The sequence below is a fragment of the Diorhabda carinulata genome, chromosome 2 (genome assembly GCF_026250575.1).
Source record: "Diorhabda carinulata isolate Delta chromosome 2, icDioCari1.1, whole genome shotgun sequence".
In the NCBI taxonomy this organism is placed as follows: Eukaryota; Metazoa; Arthropoda; class Insecta; order Coleoptera; family Chrysomelidae; genus Diorhabda; species Diorhabda carinulata.
This window is the reverse complement of record NC_079461.1, coordinates 29,478,269-29,498,419: the sequence shown is the minus strand read 5'-3', so window position 1 is coordinate 29,498,419 and position 20,151 is coordinate 29,478,269. Positions and strand designations below refer to the sequence as shown.

General features: G+C 31.9%; 1 protein-coding gene across 4 annotated transcripts in view; it reads left to right on the top strand.

Annotated features, from left to right (window-relative positions):
- The window catches only part of LOC130903836 (growth factor receptor-bound protein 14-like), a 366,503-nt gene extending 348,758 nt beyond the window's left edge, over positions 1-17,745 (top strand). For all 4 annotated transcript variants that reach the window (XM_057816175.1, XM_057816177.1, XM_057816178.1 and 1 more), the window contains exons 9-10: positions 6,052-6,332; positions 17,255-17,745. In XM_057816175.1, coding sequence (XP_057672158.1) covers positions 6,052-6,332; positions 17,255-17,558 — 585 coding nt within the window. In that variant the 3' untranslated portion in view covers positions 17,559-17,745. The remainder of the gene's footprint in view (positions 1-6,051; positions 6,333-17,254) is intronic.
- Positions 17,746-20,151: the final 2,406 nt, after the last annotated feature.

Sequence of the window (20,151 nt, the reverse complement as noted above, 5' to 3'; positions counted from 1 at the left end):
ACTCTAGCCCAAAATAAATAAAGTGGATAATCAAAGTATTTTTGCGAATTCCGGCCTTTTCCAGCAATTTCCTCATCTTTAAGGATATTTGTCAGATTTTTATTCATAACAAATGTAATTTTTTTGACAGAAATACAAATCTCCCTTGGAACTTTCCAAGCATCTATCATTCGACTAAACTAATTAGGCAAAAGTAAAGCACGGAAGAATATTCAGCGTTTTTAGAATATAAAAAATATTGCCAAAACTTTTTTTGTTTGTTAAAATCAACAACTTCACTGATTATACTATTAAAAAGTTACAAGGTACCATAAAAGAATTAGCTAATAATTCTCAACGTTGAATCTAAACTGAAATACACTTTTCAGAAATGCTTCAACTCTATTAATTTTAGGTATGCTGTCGAAAACATTTTTCATTTTCGAACAGTCAGGTGTTCACATGGTGCTAAATCGGATGATTAAGGCGGATTTGGGTATACAGAAAGACTATTAGTTAGTTGGCAAATATTTGCGGCTTATAATACTGTTAACCTACTTCATGTCTCTGTCTTTGCATATTATTTGTACGTTCCAGAAAGCTCTTGAATAGTACTCGGCTTATTCTAGTGTACCAGTTTGTACATTTTCATTTCTTTCAGATGTTGGAGAACGTCACGACCGTTCATCCTTCTTAAATAATCCATTTAACTTTTAAACAAGTTTTCAAATATATTTTTTCATTTGTAAACACTAAATCGAATATAGTAGCCAACTGATATATCTGAACGAGTTCAACTTGTCATTGGTTGTTTCAACAAGTGAGAGTATGAGACATACGAGGTCTGGCTATTAAATAACGATACTGGTTACGAAAAAGGGTTTTATTATGAAAATTATTCTACATTCGAATGCTTCCCTTAAATATAATCCTCTCCCCACGCCACACACATTTCCATACGTTTTTTCCATTGATCGAAGCAGTGCTGGAAGTCTTTTTTGGTGAAGGTTGTTAGGAGCTCTGTCGTTTTTTGCTTTACCTCATCCATCGACCCAAATCGGGTCCCTTTCAAAGCAGATTTTATCTTCGGAAACAAAAAAAAGTCGCACAGTGCCAAATCTGGTCAGTACGGCGGGTATTCGAGCACTGGAGTGCGCTTACTGGCCAAATACTGCTTCACAGATAGCGCGTTGTGGGCAGGTGCAAAATCGACGAGTTGTTCTTCCACAAATCGGACCGTTTTTTACGAACTTGTTCTCGCAGTGTTGCCAAAACTAACAAATAGTAAGTTTGGTTGACAGTCTGTCCCTCTGGAACTCATTCAGTCATCGCGATACAGATAATGTCGAAAGAAAAGATCAAAATTTCCTTGAATTTTGATTGTCCCTACAGGCCTCTTGCAACAATTTATAGCACTCAGTTGCTCGTTGTTCCTGTTTTCCGTCACACATGTATTTCGGCACGAGAAACAAACACGTTCGTTTCAAACCGCTACTGCACAAATATTATACTAGTGACGGAAACTTGTTTTGGGACGTGCATAGGCAAGATATCTAGATACCCAACGCACTACTCATAGTTTAATTTATTTTTGACTCTCGACCTTTCATCTTCCTTAACTAACCCATTTCACTTTTAAATCGAGTTTTGAAAGATATTTTTACATTTTGTGATATTATTTGGCACTTATTTTCAACTTAAAACAAAACTTGATATGTTGTACAATATTTATGTTTCTAAACACCAAATCAACTGTAGTAGCAGACTGATAAATATGAACTAGTTCAAATTTATTATGAATTTCATCTACATTTTAAAGATAAGTGCTATTTATTTTGTACCTAGGTCAGTTGGTTTTGTTAATTGGTTAGTATTGAAAAAAATTATATTGAGAAGAAGCATTCGCTGATAATATAAAATAAATCAAATGAGTTGATGCTTTGGGCCGGTCGATTATAACAGAGCAGTGAGCACTTATGCACAGTTCTCCACTGTGAATCAAACGAGAAAAAATCCAAAACCCATATAGGAAGGATTCTGGTGAATTAGCCACATCCAGTAGAATTTTAATCACCAAATCCAATTGGTATGTCATTGAAAGGCTTTATCAAACTGCTCAATATGATAATGTGTCAAAATTTTATTTGGTTATTTATCAAATCCTTATTTTTTGCATTAATAGAGTTAATAATAACTTTTGGTCGACTGAACTCTGTAAAAGTACATTAAAATGGGTCATCAACATCTCAGGTTCCATATAATAATGAATATTCTCAATTAAAACGGCTCTTAATGAATTTCCATTTTCTGAAACATTCATTTTGTTCAAAGTTATCATATAGTTTGCATCAATAAATGAAATGGTTAAAAGTAGAAACTTAGTTTATTGTATTTTATTCTTCTTCAATTGTAATTGTTTTCTTATTTTATTCCGACAGTGAGTGTCTTCATAATAATACTGGACCATTAAAAATATCTATATCATTTTTAAAAATTTTTTTATTCTATTTAAAAATTATTTGGTAAATGAGATTTCAAAAGTGCAGAACCACATTGAAGATGTTTCATTTTATCAACACGAATTAGAATTTTAAAATTTTTAACCGGTCCAAAGTTGCACAAAGAAGCCTATTAAGGCGTGAACAGGACCAGGGAAAAAGAGGGGTCTACAAAAACGAAAAAGGGTCATCTAGAAATAATAGTAATGAATGGCTACTAATGAGTAAATAACGTTGAGATGTTAGTTAGATCTGGTTTCGTAGTATCCAGGGGTAAACACTGTTATGAATTATACCTTACAACTTGTGCATGAGCACGATAACTCATCGTCTTTATTAATGGTTGGTGAATGAACAATGCTTATTGTGGGGTAGAACCTCATGATCCCTCCCCTTATTATCTACTTTTTCTGCAACTACTTCAGATATATGGTATCACAAAACACGTATGACAAAAAGAAAATAGAGGAAACTACATTATCGACACATCTAGTTTTATAGTCAATTTCAATAAAATATGATGGTGAAATCTTATTAGTTTACTGAATGTTGAATTTTGGCATGGTTTATAGCTTTCCATATTTAATATTCTGTTGCACCTAGATTTCTATGGTAATATACAGCTTGTTTATTTTTTTAATATTGATTCAAATCGACTAAATATTTATATATGCTGACTAATTGTTAGCGAATTCATCTCGATCGCGCATAGGCGCAATTTTTAATTTTTTTGCGAATGAGATGTTAAAAGTTTATAACTTTCGAAAAATTTTAACCCTTAATAAACAATTTTTGATGGTAACTAATTAATAAAACCAAGATTTAAGATCGCGGAGCTCACATATTAATAATTCCACCGTGAACTTAATCACAGGAAATTAGAATACAAATTGTAACAGTGTGTTAATGTTTTCTTCTCCATATGATGTGCTTGATGGTTCTCTGTTTAAAAGCATCATCCATTATGTAATATAATCTGTAGTAGACCAGCTGCGTCGATTACCCACTTTGTCCTCAAACAAATTCAATCGATATTCCATCAATGTGACGATCATTTTAATTTCATTCCACATATATGTAAAATTGCAAGAATCACCTAACTTACAAAATAATTTCCACATGTTAGAATATTCCAAAATTAGATACAGAGTTTTATTCGTTTTGCTTTTTAAACCGGAAACATCTGCTCGGCGGCGTGATGGTTTTAAAACCGTTTTTAACATTATCGATTTTACTATGGAATGTTTAGATGAGCTTTTGTTAAAAATCTTTCATTTTAAAAATAATTCTACATCCTAAACGATCTGTCGATATCTAATAATAATTCATAAACTACTAGCTGCAAATAACCGATTCTTTATGTCATATATTTATCGTTTATATTTAAATTTTTTTAATTAGTACAGACTTTTGTTATTCGCATTTTTATAAAATGAATGTTTATACCGGTGCTAAAACCAGTTATTAGTTGAAAAAATTAAGTTTGTTTCTACAAGAGTTTCCAATATGTTGAAGCGCATGTCAGTTTCGGTTCGGTTCCAAATATATTTCAAACTTTTATAAGAACTTCTAATCAACCTCTTATTTTTTGCTTATCTATGATTTGTTACTCTCCTTGGAACCCTACCAAAAGTCTGTAAGTATTTTTTATAACGCCAAAAAAAAATTCGAAAAGTTTCGAGCGATTGAGCGTTGACACGCACGTTTCTTTTTGATATCAAAGTCCTAAAATTTTTCCAAATTTCCTTCAAATATATATACTTAATAAGGAACCTATCAACAAAAACTTATGATGTAAATATTTTTTATAACGTCAAAAAAAATTCGAAAAGTTTTCATTTGAGCGCTGACACACATCGTTCGTTTTAATATCGAAGCCCCAAAATTTCTCCAAATTTCTTTCCACTATTGCGCAAAATATTTTATTTTGGGGCTTCGATTTCAAAACGAACGATGTGCGTCAGCGCAGAAATATAATTATTAATGTAATTACACAATTTTTTCGTCGTTTTAAAAAATACTACTTACATCACACTGTATATTTCTGATTCGGCAGATGATTCAAAATTATTATCGTTTAAAAATTCTTATTTTTATGTAGTTTTTCTGCAAAGACAAAAATCTAGAAAAACGCGTTTATTTATATTTGTTTAGGTTTACATTATAGTAGGAATTATAATGCAAATTATAAAATAAATTTTAGCTTATCATTGATGACTCACCGTTCCTTGTACTTTTTTATCGACAATTCAGTCATCTATCATAATGAATTGCATCAGAACTGAACATAAAAAACGGTATCATTAGCAATAGTTTAATGTTAAATAAAAGTATTGTTAAAAAATAACACGCGTTTGTATGAAATAAGATTGAAATCATTTAAACATACAAATAATTCTGTTGCAACAAGAACATCTAGTACTTTTACATGTATAATAATTGAATATTTATAATTACAATTCAGTCCAATGGATTTTAGCTTTACAAGTCTTATAGGTATTAGGCTTGGAATCTGTCTACTGCTTTTCTCCATTTATTTTTGACTATGCCTCCTTCACGCCGATTATCTTTTCCTATTCTTTCTAGATCTTCTCCACATGCTTCCATACAATTTTTTCCTAGACGCCTTCTTTTCCTCTTAATAAGGATCTTTTTACCCAAATATCTTCGTCCCTTCTGGCTTTATGCTCTATCCAACAGAGTTTTTTTGCTCTAACCACATATCCATCATATAGTTCACGTCAATTTGGGCATGAGAAAAATTGCTGCAAAATGGATCCCCCATTGTTTGAATGTTGACCAAAAGCGTGCAAGGGTAAAAGCATCGCGTTCGATCTGTGCTCGATTTGAAAACGATTTTTACTATGGATGAGACTTGGGTACATTTCTACGATCCACAAACAAAGCAACGATCGATGGAAGGGCGACACTCCGGTTCTCCAAGACCTAAGAAGTTTCGTGACCAAAAATCTGCTGGTAAAGATCTAGCTTCAGTTTTTTGGGGATTGCCATGGAATAATCATGATTGATTTTTTTGGTAAGCGTGGAACAATAACTGGAGATTACTATTCGACACCACTTTACGGGAAAAAATTGAAGAGAAAAGACGCAGTAAGCTATCTAAAGGTGTTTTGTTTTTGCAGGACAATGTCCCTGCACACAAATCTCATGTTGCCATGCAAAAAATTCGTGATTTAGGGTTTGAATTACTAGAACATCCCCTTTATTCACTGTCCGACTATTATCTCTTTCCTCAACTAAAAAAAAGTTTAAAATTTTCTTCCAACGAGGAGTTGATAAAAGCTGTGGAGGTCTGGTTTGTGGAGCAATAAGAAACATTTTTTTTTGAGAGGTTTAGAGACGTTGCAGGTTCGATGAAATAAATGTATCCAATTAAGAGGAGAATATGTTAAGTAATAAAATATATTGACATTGAAATTCGGTTTGGTTCTATAGTAGGCTAAGAATTTTTCAATATATCCTCGGTATGTGTAAAGTACAATGTCTGTCGGGCCCGCTGATATTTTTTTCATCTGTATAATGCATCGTGTCTAAATGTTTTTGTTAATTTCAGGAATCTGTCCGTTCTCGTGTTGCCATGGATTTCACAGGAGCAGTGGGAAGGATAGTGGAAGATCCACAAGAAGCGACAGCCATAGCAGTTGCCGAAGGATACTCTTGGAAACGTCGTTGGAGAGGGTATACAAGGGGATCTGCTGGTCCAAGTGGTGTTACATCAACGGCATTCGTGCAGTCATTAGATGCCGGCATCCATATGACTCAGCCATGGTTTCACAGCGGACTTCCTAGAGATAAGGCTACAGAATTAGTATCTAAACATGGTACTGTTGATGGGTACGTAAAAACTTTTTTTTAACCTACCATCACTTAAAAATCAAAACTTGTTGATGTTCTACTTTTCAAACTCCTTCAAAACAAAAAGAAGCAGAAAGAAATGACTCTATAGGTAGTTTCAATAACTAGAACGGCTAGAAATTTTAAAAATACTTTTTAAAATCTAAAACTTCAGTACTTAAACCGTTCGAAACTTATGAATTTTGTTGCATTATGATAATTAATGTAAGAATTTATTGTTTTATAGTTATACAACAAACTACTTCTCATTCATCATCACTAACTTCCAATTCCCCTGGGGATAAATATTTTTCGGTGCAATCCGACCATTTCTCAACAGAAATTTGTTTAAGGGCTTTTTCTTCCTTCATTTTCCTTTTCGTGAAGAAAAAAGTTTCATAATTGTATTTTTCAATCATTTCGCAATTGATTATATCAGGCGTTTCAAAACATTCGAATGCGAGTTATATCACTGCATTAAGCGAAAAAAATCGATTAAAAATCACCAAACAATCACATATCTATAACGCAAAGTTCAAAAATACGGCAGCAGCTAAATACTTCTCTCTCGATCGCTCGATAGGGAGAAACGTTCCACAAGCTTTGATTGGCTCAACTTTATTGTTACTTTGCGATTAATCCATGCGTTATAGACATGTGATTGTTTGGTGGTTTTTAATTGATTTTTTTCGCTTAATGCGGTGATATAACTCGCATGCGAAATTCTGAAAAACCCTGTATAATGGGTTCATAGCAGTGTTTCCAAACCTTTTTGTGCCATGCCGCACTTTAGTTTTTCTAAAATCCTCATGCCCCTCCTATGTAACACAGGTACAAAATTCAATTTTTACTGAAGAAATTTTAAGAAAAAATAACACTAGGTACTTGTTATATTAGGTTCCAAGTTGGTTAGCTTCAGTCTCAAGTCTTCACGTTGTGTTATATTCATTTTTTTATCAGTGAATAATTTACAGCAGATGTGGTACTTTTTTTATAAATACATTTTTTATGTAAGTAGGCTGACACCTTTTGCTAGTTTGCCAGGCATTAACTAAATTAAATTAATAACATGGAGGGGTACTATAAAATTTTAATTATTTTGCCATGAAAATCAGACACTTTTTTCTTCATACTTCATAAACGTCATAGTACCTATGACGTTTATGAAGTACCACCTATGTGTAAAATTCCATGACATTTGGATTAGTCAGAAAAAATTAACAGCCATTTAAGTGAAGCTAATTTTGTTATTTTGAAAACAATTTCGTGCGTTAATTTATCATTAAGTCTTGTTGAAAAAATACTGTACAAGCTCAGCAATTGCATCTAAAGTGTTATCAGGACTCTGCCCCATCGAAAAGAACCATTTGTTATTGATTTGCTGAATTTAAACGTGGTCGTACAGACACCGATGATGGTGAACGTTCTGATCGTCCAATTGAGGTGGTTACTCCAGAAAATATCAACAAAGTTCAAAAATTGGTTATATCCAATCGTAAATTGAAACTACGTGAGATTGCTGAGGCCGTAAAGATATCAAAAATCAGTGTGTTTACAATTATGCACAAATATTTGACCATGAGAATGCTTTTTTCAAAGTGGGTGCCGCGTTTACCCACAGTCTATCAAAAACAAAGTGTTGATAATTCAGAGCAGTGTTTGACTATATTTACATGTAATACATCAGATTTTTTGCGTCGATATGTGACATTGGATAAAATATGGATCCATAACATAACATAGAACAACATAAAACGATGGTCTGCAGCCGTTCAGCGATATCTAAAACGTCTAAAGGCACAACAGTCAGTTGGGAAGGTTATGGCTTCAGTATTTTAGGATGCACATGGAATATTGTTTATCGACTATCACCAAAAGGGATTAACAATCAATAGCGTATACTACGTAGAGTTGTTCTATCGTTTGAACGCAAACATCAAGCAAAAACACCCACATATGTCAAGAAAAAACCACTGTTTCACCACGAGATTGTACCGATTCACAAGTCGATGAAAACGATGATTGATTTGAACGAAATACACTTCGAATTGCTTCCTCATGTACCCTATAGTCCAGACATGACCATCAGTGACTACTGTCTCAAAAAAATGCTTGCTGGTAAGAAATTCAACTCAAATGAAGAAGCAAATACTGAAACTGAAGCATATTTTTAGACAAAAGACAAACCTTCTACAAGATCGACATCAAAAGGTTAGGAAAGCGTTGGAATGATTGTATTGGTCTTGAACGATATTACATTAATGAATAAAATCTATTTTTAATTATTTAAGTGAATGTTTACTAATCATATCGACTTGTAATAAACACCATTTTCTTGTAAGTAAGTTGTGTATTTTCGTTAAAGAAGAAAATACTTTTTTTTAATTTTCCAACCCTTTGATATTTATAAATAATTCAGATTCCTCCGTCACTGGTGATTGCATATTCATTTTTATTGATAATGCAGTTGATTAGTTTCATTTTTAGTTTGTTAGACTGAAAACGGTCTAGCAATCTATAATTTTTCTTGCGCCAGTCTATATATTTGAGCAACATGTATATCACGTTTTTACTTATTGATAATCCCTCTCGAATTAAACGTTATTCAGTTCATTAGCATATCTAGAAAATCCAGTTTTGACATTACTACATTGTTGGATGATTGTACACCCGGCATATTCATATGCAAAACGTAATTATGATTAATGCTTGTATTTACATAAATTTATATAATTATTTTATACTGGTTTCGTTGGTAGTTGATGCTTGTAACAAAAGAAGTAAATTATCCATTGTTATCACTTTGTAGAATATAAAACAAAAAGGGAATAAATATGACGAAACTTTTAACAGCATGTGAGCCCCTAAGATATCAAATCACTTTCTAAATAACAATATATTTGATAAACGTTCTGGTGTATGCGATACGTGATTATATAATTTTTTCTCTCATTAACCATCTTTCCTACAATACAAATTTTTAGTCATCTTCAAAAACAATGTAGTTTCAGAAAAAAATAAGTTCTCAAGATTCTGTTACAAATATTTATAACTCGCTTCATAAGGGTAAACCCTCGCTCGTGTCTTTCATGATATTGTCAGTGCCTTTGACACTGTAGTCATTCCCAGTTGTTGCGATATTTTTGAACTCAGCTCTCAAGTTTCAACACTCTTAGCATCAATGACTTCAATACAAAATCCACTAGTAATATTGAATACTTTGGAGTCAACTTCGATCCTTATATAAGATGGAATTATGACACCACAAAAGTAACAAACACAATGGTGATTAATTTTAATGCCAATAAATGTCATTTATTTGTATCTTTTGTTTCTTATCTAATACCAATTACCGAACTTACAAACACACCTCGTATGTCTTCAAAAAGATTCTGTGGAATAATTTTTCTCATTTTGGTGAAAAGACTAAGCTATAATTAAGAATCGTCCGTCAGTAAGTCAGAATAAAAAATCTTCGAGCGATGCACATTTTCCGTCTTACAAAAACTTCACCCTTGTCAATAATTGCAATCATTACACATATATATATATATATTTTCCTTTGATGGACTTCGTTATCGCTTTTCCCGTTTCTTGATCACCCTCTTTGGAGGTTCCCTACCTATTGGGTTTTACCCAACCGTTTCTTGAAACGATTCTTATCGTTTCCACCCCGAAACGAAACATCTTTGAATCTTCACAAACTTTTTATTCTAGAAAAGCGGATCGATAATATATCGTTAGTCATCTTCATGCGTTGTAGGAAATTAGTTCCTACGATTGAATCATCCATTTCATTCTTATTTTACTTATTTAACTCTATTGATTTAAGCACAACTTATTTAAATATATTTAAATATTACAAACTTTCGTAGTTTTCCTCGTATAGTAATGAATAAAGAAACTTCTAAATCTCCTCGATTCCCAAACCTTATTATTCAATGTCAACATCAATGGCATGTTCTGACAGCTGGCTTAGAAACAATGGTAAATTATTCATACATAAGGTAGGTCAGGTAACAAAATGACTGTACAAGGTCAAATCGGACGTACCCGTTTCATTTCACATAAAATTCGTTATAAAGTACATAGTAGATTTTGCTTAAAATGAAATATTTTTTACAATTGTAATTATAGTACAGGCAAATTAGGCGGTTTTGATTTTCTACATTCTGGGAGGTTTTGGGATACTGGATAAGTATCAAAACTACAGCTCGGGCTTTCGAAATTTTGTAACTTAAATTTCAAAAAAATTGTGAAACGCGAATAACTCGAAAACTATGAGAACTTCGTAAAAAACTTCCGTAACAAAAAATGTAAAGTACAAAATTCTCTACCAAAAAGTGTTCCCGGTATTTGTTCCGAACCCTTAAAATGATTATACACTCAAAAATATTTTGAATCGCGAATAACTCGAAAACTACGAGGGCAAAAAATGTACAGCACAAAATCCTCTACAGATTGATCTTCAAGCAAAATTTTCACCGTAAAATGGGTTCATGTACTCAAAAACATTTTGAATTGTGGATAACTCGATAACTATGAAGATTTCGATACAAACTACCGAGACAAAAAATGTGGAGCACAACATTCTATACAAAAACGGTTTCAATTTTTTCCTAACTTCAAAATTTCAAATATAAAATGGACTTGAATCGGAAATAACTCGAAAATTGCGTAGAATTCGAAAAAAAGTGCCGGGGCAAAACTGTAGAGCTCAAAATGAGTACCCACATTTTTGTGGAATAGAAACTATTCAGAAGTCTGTGAATATTGGAATAATAATCAACCGAGAACGAAGATAGTGTTCATGAGCGCGTTTTTTAAAAGTTAGTTAATTTGAAACCAAGAATTAGTTCATGTGTATTATATACATGAAAATATTTATAACACGAACGACAAATCTGTCGTTGGATTTGCTTGTTTATATGGTGAGTCATGAAATGTATCCATTGAAACTTCAAGTGCTTATGTGGCCATTTAGCAAGATTTTCGAAAATTATGCTAACTTACCCAAGTAGAAAATAGAGATCTCAACCATCATTATGCATTTTGACGAAGTAGTTTCCCAACAAAAAAATGACTCCAGACTTTTTTTGTATAAAATTTTGTGCTCTACATTTTTTGTTCGGATAAGTTTTTTCGAATTCCTCTTAATTTTCGAGTTATTCGCGTTTCAAAATTATTTTGAGTTACAATTTCCAAAATTTCGAAAACCCGTGCCCGTAATTTTGTTAAGAGCTGCTAGGCAGTAACCGAAAACCCCTGAAAATCTACAAAATTAGAAACGCCCAATTTAATTTCGCGCTTAATCCTATTTTACCTGTACTATTACGGTCGTAGACATTCGAGAGTAGAATGAAATAGAATAATAACTGCGATTATGAAATTACATGGGTCGTAAGAAAGTTAAAGATTACTCAGACTAAATTGAACCGTATCTTTTTTTAATAAAGTTGTTTCAGTATATTATATGACTACATCTTGATTATTACAAAACTTAAATTAGTTAAGCTACCTAGAATTAAACAATATAATAAAAAAAATAAAAAATACGATTTGGAACAATTAAAGGAAGAAGTCATCGTAAATCACTACCAACTGAAATTAATAGAGAATTAAATTTAAGACCTTGCGTCGAACAAATGAAGAGAAAATAGTCACGAAAAGAAACTATGATAAGAAATTGAACAGGTAAGATCCTAGGGAACCTCAAAATGGAAGAAAAAAGAGGCACATCTACTAGGCGATAAAAAAAGGGAAAAAACTAGATTTACACAATATTAAGAAGAATTATTAAATGACGGTGAGGGAGAACTAAATGAAAATAAAAAATAATTGAAGAAAGAAATAATAGTGGAGATGAAGATATAACCATAGTAGTACAAAAAAAAAGGAAACGACAGAACCCTTGAATAGAAACGAAATATAAAGTTCAATTAATATTTATGAAGGCACATATCTTATGTAAAATCTCTGGAACAAACAAATGCATATTTTATTTTGGTTACTGTTAAGTCTGCACTATTTATAGCATCCAACCATTTTTCTCTTATCACACATTCAGCGCTTTTTTCATTTTTGTGATAAAGAGACTAAGTTTTATATCTGACAGTATTGCTATCTTATTTTATAACACAACAAAACAATTTTCGAAAATTTATTACAATAATACCTAAATAACTCCACAAAATACTTCATTCAACATTGTTTAGTGCACACGAATCATCTGATTTTAATATTAATTTGACTTAGTGTTGAAACGGCCTATATTTAGATACTCTACCTGTAAAAACAGGCAACGCTGTAAACTGAAATTAAACGGAGAGCAAAAAACAGTACAAATAAAAAATTGGTTTGACCTCGAATGAAATTTTTGCGAATGCTGTAGAAGTATCTGCAGATTTCTTTTTGTACCGAATCTACCAATGTTCATCTAGGAAGTGATGTGTAAATAGATTATTTTTGAAATTTCTAAAAAAAGTTTATTGGTAGTTATAAAATACTTTTAAACATGCGTAGTTCCGCTGAAGCTAAGCCGGTAAAATTTGCTCACCTTGAACTCGCAACCGTGGGTAGTAATCAATCATGCAACAACACATCCACGTTATTATACTCTTTTTTTAAGGCGTGTCAAATATATAATTTTTATTAGACTGAGACTTATAATTTCAATACATATAAAATTGTTTCACCAATTTGTTCACATCGTTAGGTTTGATAGGAAAATTACTATTTTTCTGGAGAATACAATGGAATTATTGATATGTATAAAGCGTGTGTCGATTTATGTGGTTGCTTTTATCTTATGAGGTTGAGTTGTGATTTAAATTTAACACTACCTTTTTGTATTCTTCAAAAATGAATTTTCAACAAAAAATGAGTACAACAAATAATATGCGTTATGTCTACAAGAGATAACAGATTGTGCGGCGTGCGGTTGTGGATTCGAAAAATAAGCGGCAGGTCTATTTTGATCTGGATCGAATTTTGTTTTCTGAATAATACAGTGCTGATCCCTCGCCGAAATCCAGTGATGCTGCCAGCTACTAACTCAATATGAATCAGCGTTTAAAGTAAAAAAATAGACATTTTTATGTATTCTCAGTACAGGAAGTAAGAATATTGGGATCTTGCACCATCTAGTTACATGAACTGCTACCTCGCCCAATAAAGTAGCAAAATATCTGAACGGACTAATGGAAAGGGATCTTGCACAACTATACACGATTCTATATTCCCTTGGATGCTTTAATGCAGAGGTGTCATACTCAATTTTGCTGAGGATATTAAATTTTGAATTCGTATGTGGGCCAGATTGAAAATAAAAAAAAATGAAGTGCCTGTGAAGCTTCAAAATTGAATGGATTTTTGAAAATTGGGAATTCCTTTTCATTCATTTTGTGATAGTCTTCAAAACGATTGTTGAATTCCGTAATCAAATTTTGCAGAAGTTGAGAATATTCACCAAATTTTTTTGGTTCACTGTGCCAAATGATTTTTAATGAAGAAAATGGTCCAAAGTTTGATTTTTTACTTGATTTTCCCACAGCCTAAACGTTGTTTCAAAGATTTGAATAAATGAATACATTTGAGTGACAATTAGATTTTTACCCTGTAACTTTATATTCAGATCAGTCAAGTATGAATGATCATATCTACCAAAAAGGCACAATCAATCCACCAGTCGTTGTTATAATCAATTGGTTTGCCTTTTTCTAACATGAAAGCTTGAATAGGGACACGTAATGCAAAAAATCTTAAAAAACTACTCCTCGACTGAAATAAGGGACATCAAAAAACTTTTCGTCCAAATCCAAATTGTCTGAACTGTCGGTGATTTAGTCCTCTGCTCCTTATAAAATTTACAATTTTAATCATAGGTGGCATGGTCCATTTTAAAATGTTTGGATGCTAATGATTCCTAATGAATTATACAGTGAAATCCCACAAAATTCCCTGATGTTTTCTGTTTTAATTTAGTTACAACGCCCGAATGTTTCCCAGCCATGGCACGAGCGCCATCCGTAGTTGGGCTGCTAAGTATATTCCAGTCGAGTTTATATTCTGCTATCAAATGAATAAATATAATTTGCTATCGTAATACCTGTCAATGGAACGCAGTTTAATAGTTTTTCAGTTATTTCAAAGTTACTTTTAATGCCTCAGTATCAGTTTGTAAATTCCTTAATTTTCTGCTTCAGTTGAAGAACCAAATTTTGAGATAATTTATTCTTGAAGCAACAGTGTTCTTGAGAACGAATACTTGACTTTTGAGATGGAAATGAGACGTCCCCAACTTCCAACATACAGTCTTTATTAAAATCACCATCAATAAAAGGTTTTGATCTTTTCGCGATTTCTAATGCAATAATAAAACTTAATTTCAGGGCATCTTCGCTCTCTATATTAGCTAGCGACTGTTGACCTTGAAGTTTAGATTTTAAAGATGTCAATGTGTCTATTCTATCATATTTTTCAGTGTAACAATCGAATTTTGTCTTATGATTCGTATCATTCGTCTCCTCCAAATTAAAACTCTTTATAAACAGCAACTGTTCGTTTACAAATCAAACACAGTGGTTTACCTTTCCATTCTTTAAAAAAATTTATTTTTCCTTCCTTATTCATCTTTAAATCTGTTTTCCTAATTCGTAAGCACGCTTCTCCAATTTTAGAAAGATCGTTACACGGCTATCCACTTAGGAAAGCAGAGTACGACCTCTACTCACCTACTCCACGTTCAGAATAAGTTTAGGGCTCAATATTTTACAATGCAAAAAAATGCACAATCATTTGCCAATTGAAATCAAATCTATATTATCTTTTCTCGCATTTCGCAATTGTTCGCTTTTATCTTAATAAAAATAGTATTTAATTCGGAGCACGCTGCGCATTGATTTAATAGTGTTATTGATTTTTCATACAAATTATTACCTATCTTAGGATTGCCCTATAGTTAATTTTCACATGTACATTTTCAAAGGTGATTTTGTTATTCATTGTAGTTTTCTTGTGCATACTTTATATTTTATTTTATTTGAATCTTTTTATAATTACAAATTGTAATTAATTTTTTGACAATAAAGAATTTCTCTCTATATCTCTCTTTTTCCCAAAAGGTTCATTCGAATGAATGCAACTTCCTTGGCCCTTATACTGGAACTGGAAATTTGTTGGACGTTTTGTTCCTGCCAACTTTATAACGTGAAAAAGTTTATTTTATTATTACCTGTTATCTGGCTAACAATTAGTCACGGTCAATAAAGATTTATAACCCTTCAACCTTCTCTACTATGATAATTTACATAAAAATTTCTAGATTTTATTCTTTAACGTATATGAAAGATCCTATTATTTAATTCTATAATAACATAGTTTGTTTGAGAGATATATTTTCGTCAATTACTTTAAATTTACTAGCGTGCGTATAGCACAAAAAAAGTGTTCAAGTTAATTGAATGGTGCACGAAATCATAATTGTAGTTTTTGTATTCGTGTTGAAATTATAAAAATGTTGTATATAATTGGTTTAATTTGAAAATCCATAACGATAATTCTTCTAATGGAGAATGATAAATCATCCCAAATGAAACCAGTTATTTTTCTGTGGGCAAATGTAAAAATAATTGTGCAATCCAATTATTTCTTTGACCGCCAACTACGGAATGAAAATTGATTTTTAAGCACCTATCATAATATATTTATAATATTACTAAAGTTAGTTTTGTAAATGTTCTTTTTATTTATTTAAACCTTCTTCGCTTTCTTGGAAATTGTAACTAGAAAAACAGTCACCACATAATGTAAACATCATACTTTAAATAGGTAAAAAAATAGGCGCATTCGCCATAGTTTAGCATGGATTAACGTAATAGAACAGAACCGGCTTCAGATATCATTGGACAATAAGGTCCCTAGCCTTCTAAGAAATACTAGATTTATTACACTGTTATGCCACACAAACACTGATATTTTTTTTGTTACGTACACTCATCGATAAAAAGCAATAGTTTTATTGGACGTGATTTTAATATCCGCCAGAAAATTTTAACCTTTGTTACAATGTGGCAACTCGTGATCGTGGTTGTCACTAAGATTAGACAACTTGTAATGGAAGATTATGCAGCTCAGGATATTAATTATGTATGTTATCTAATGGAAACCTAAAGATATTGGCCGATTACTGTTGGACGTTAAAAAGTGAACACCCAGGAAGAAAATCTCAAACTATAAATTCATAATAATACATTTGTACTTTTTCTTGCGCATCGCATAAACAAAGTATTCTTATTCACTTTTATAATGTTGACTATTGCTAAAGTTTTGTTCATGCGCGGAAGAACCTCGGTGCTTGTAGCTCTATCAACCCAATTTTAAAATACGGCGATCAACCCACGTCTCAAACGATTCTAAACCAGATTATCTCTAAGTGTCTATGTCTTGCTCTCGCTTTGGTTATTCGTGCTCGTATTTCTACGTTAGTATTCCATTCATTGGTTATTACGGTTCCCAGGTACGTTAATTTTTCCACTTGGTCTATTTGTACATTATTAACCGTTCTTTTTCTTTCTGGTACATTTGGTTGTTTATTTATGACTATAGTAGTTCTAAGCTTGCCATTAAAAGATTATCACCAGCGTAGCGTATATTGATTTCCAAGAATGTCAAGACACCTTCATCAGCGTTCTATAATACTTCATTGAATATTATTTCAGAGTTCAAATTGAAGAACAATGGCGATAAAGGACATCCTTGTTTTATTTCAGCCTCAGGGGAACTAAAAGACGTTTTATTTATTCATTAACTGCATCAGAGCAACGTAATATGATATTGTTCGTAAAAATATTTTTATTAATAACGGTTCATACTAAAATAATTCTTTTATAAATTGTGTCTAACGTCCATTTATTTGTTTACAGGGTGTTCCTAGTACGTGATAGTCGTTCCAGTTCTGGTTCATATGTGATAACCTACAAATGCGGGGGAAAAGTTATACACGCCCAAGTTAATCCGATTCTAGATCCTCTTCGGGATCGTGCCGTTTACTCCATTGATAACGGGGTGACGAAATTCTATGATCTGCTTCAACTGGTAGAATTCTATCAATTGAATGCGGGTTGTCTACCAACAAGGCTGACACATTATGTAACATTTACATTACAAGAAGATACCTATGATAAACAAAGAGAATTTTCTCAAAGCAAACCTGGAAGCAGCCACTAAAATGTATCTGTGCGCTTTTGTTTGTCATTTACATAGACTTTTATTCAAATTGTTTAATATGGTGATTTTCTATTTACTTTAACAAAATAGAATTAGGATGATTGATTTTGTGAATGATTGATAGATGACGATGCATGTATTTATATGCTTAAGTCCTTTAAAGGTGCAATAATAATGTTTTACAACAGTTTCGACCTTTTTAATTACCCATCATTAATAATAAAAAATGTAGATTTAAGAAAATTCAATGTTGACGAATATTGTGATGTTACATGTAAATCGACTAAATTCTATTGAAGAAATTTAGTTTTCATATGAATTTTTCTTTCAAGTGCATCTTTAATAAAATCAAAAGTCTCGTCATATCAACCATGATTAGATTTTTGTTAGTTTCGGTATTATTTGTAGGTGTTTAGTTTCATTGTGATGTTTTTGATTAATACTGTAACTATATTTAATATTTAATCCACAACCGCAAATAATCCATGGTCTATTTATTCTAAATAATTGTTATTAACTAAACCAACAAGCAAAAAGTTATTTCTCTCTTGGTTACCTACAATTCTTATAGATAAAAAAAACTTTAGCTTATCTGTATACCAGAAGTATTACATAAGAACTGATTAAAATATAGTCACCTTATATTATATAAAAATAAACAAGGGTAAGTATTTGATATTTTAATAGAAAGTCAGATTTCTTGTTAAATTAGTTTTATTTGAATTTTTCAAAATACTTATTAAGATTTTTGTACACCTATCAGTCAAAGATGCAAAAGGTTCTCATACATTAACATAACCACTTTGATGCCTAGCAGAAGGTAATTTAAAAAAATATTTCTCAAATATTTGGTTAGGATATTTGCTGAAGAAGCTACTCTATATTTTCTAGTTTCTATATACTTAATGTTTGTATTATTTTTATCTTTTGCTACGGTATCCCAAATTGGTTGGTAGTATTGATGAACCATATACATTTTACGAAGGAAATTAAACTATACATTTTGTTACTCTCTAGGAAAAAGAGGAAATTATTGATAAAAAATGATGAAATCTTTTAACTTAACTTTTTATAACTTCCTAGTTACACCAATAGTGATTGCATTCTGTGGACCATACCAACACCAACATAGATATTTGAAAACTTTCCAGATATTAAATAAATGGTATAATTAATGGAATTTACTGCCAAAAGGAACAAATTTTCAACTTGTATATAAAAATAAATTAAAAATCTAACTTAACAATTTTCGAAAACATTACTTTTTGTTATAATTATTTATTGTATGCAAATAGAACCAAATTTATCAAAGCTATTATGTACACAGTGACATGTAAATTACATTGAATTGTTACCTAAAACATCAATATTTAACACAAGAATTTCATCACTCTTTTGGAATTTGGAAATATAATCAAATCGATAATTGAAAAAGTTTTTCTGTCTTGTATGGTGAACCTCAAGCATAGTTCTATCTCAAATATGCTCCAAGCAGAGATAAGTAAACATATTTTGTTTTTCCATTTTTTTTTGTATCTACATTCTGAGCAGCTGCCAGTTGCTCCAGATACAAGGTGCTGTTGCTTTGGTTTTTCCATGCCCTTGATTTGCATTATCCTTTCACTAGTCGTTTGGAGACAACCAGATACTGTTTGATCAGTTCATTTTCTAATTTCTTCAAGAACCCTTTGCGGACTATTTTAGTTTTTGGGTTATAAGTTAAGAATAAAACTTAGCTGTTGATCCCAGCTACATTGAAAACCAACATAGGCCATCTTCTGGTATTCCTTCAACAATTATAGTTTAAACGTTGATCGACGATATCAACACCAATCTGGGTACAATTATAGTCAATAATTATTCATGTTTTGCCTGTTTCTTCGTCCATGTTGTCGTCAAGGTGCATTGAGGAGATCAGAAACACGTTTTTCTTCGGTACTTGTGAAACCAATATGCAATTTTATCAAATCTAAAAATTGTGGATGGTACTGACACACTAGACAAACATGGGTGGTATTTGTCTCTCATTTTTTTTTTGGTTCACACAATCCATACACGTCAACTAGGTTGGGTTCCTACATTTACCCGCATATTTGCTGTGTAAAATATTTTAGCACCAAAAAGTGCAAAGATCTTAATTTCGTACTTGTTAGGCTTGGATGGTAAATATTAACGGAAGCTTCAGCGTCCTTTGAACACCTCCAACTTTCCATCGATGGTTACAAACTGTGAAAGATTATAGTTTTCTTTACAGTGTGTAACAAACCTACCAAAATAATCCCTGATAAGAGCAAGTTTATCAGTAGGTTTTTTCGCTTCCCTAGTAGCTCTACTATCAAAACGCAAATGTTGCAAAAGGAATCTAAAACACTGAAGATGATGAAGACATAGTCGAAATCGAAACAATTCCTCGACGTTTAAGCAAATAGAACTAATGCAGTTTTCATTGTGTGAATAATTTTCAGAATATAAACACAAGTTAATATCTTGTAATTTTACAAATCCTGACGATTTTTAACTCGACTTTGAAATCGGGTATGAAAAAAAGTAGTGACAGTGGTATATATCGAAAAAGCTAAGCTGAGTATTTAGA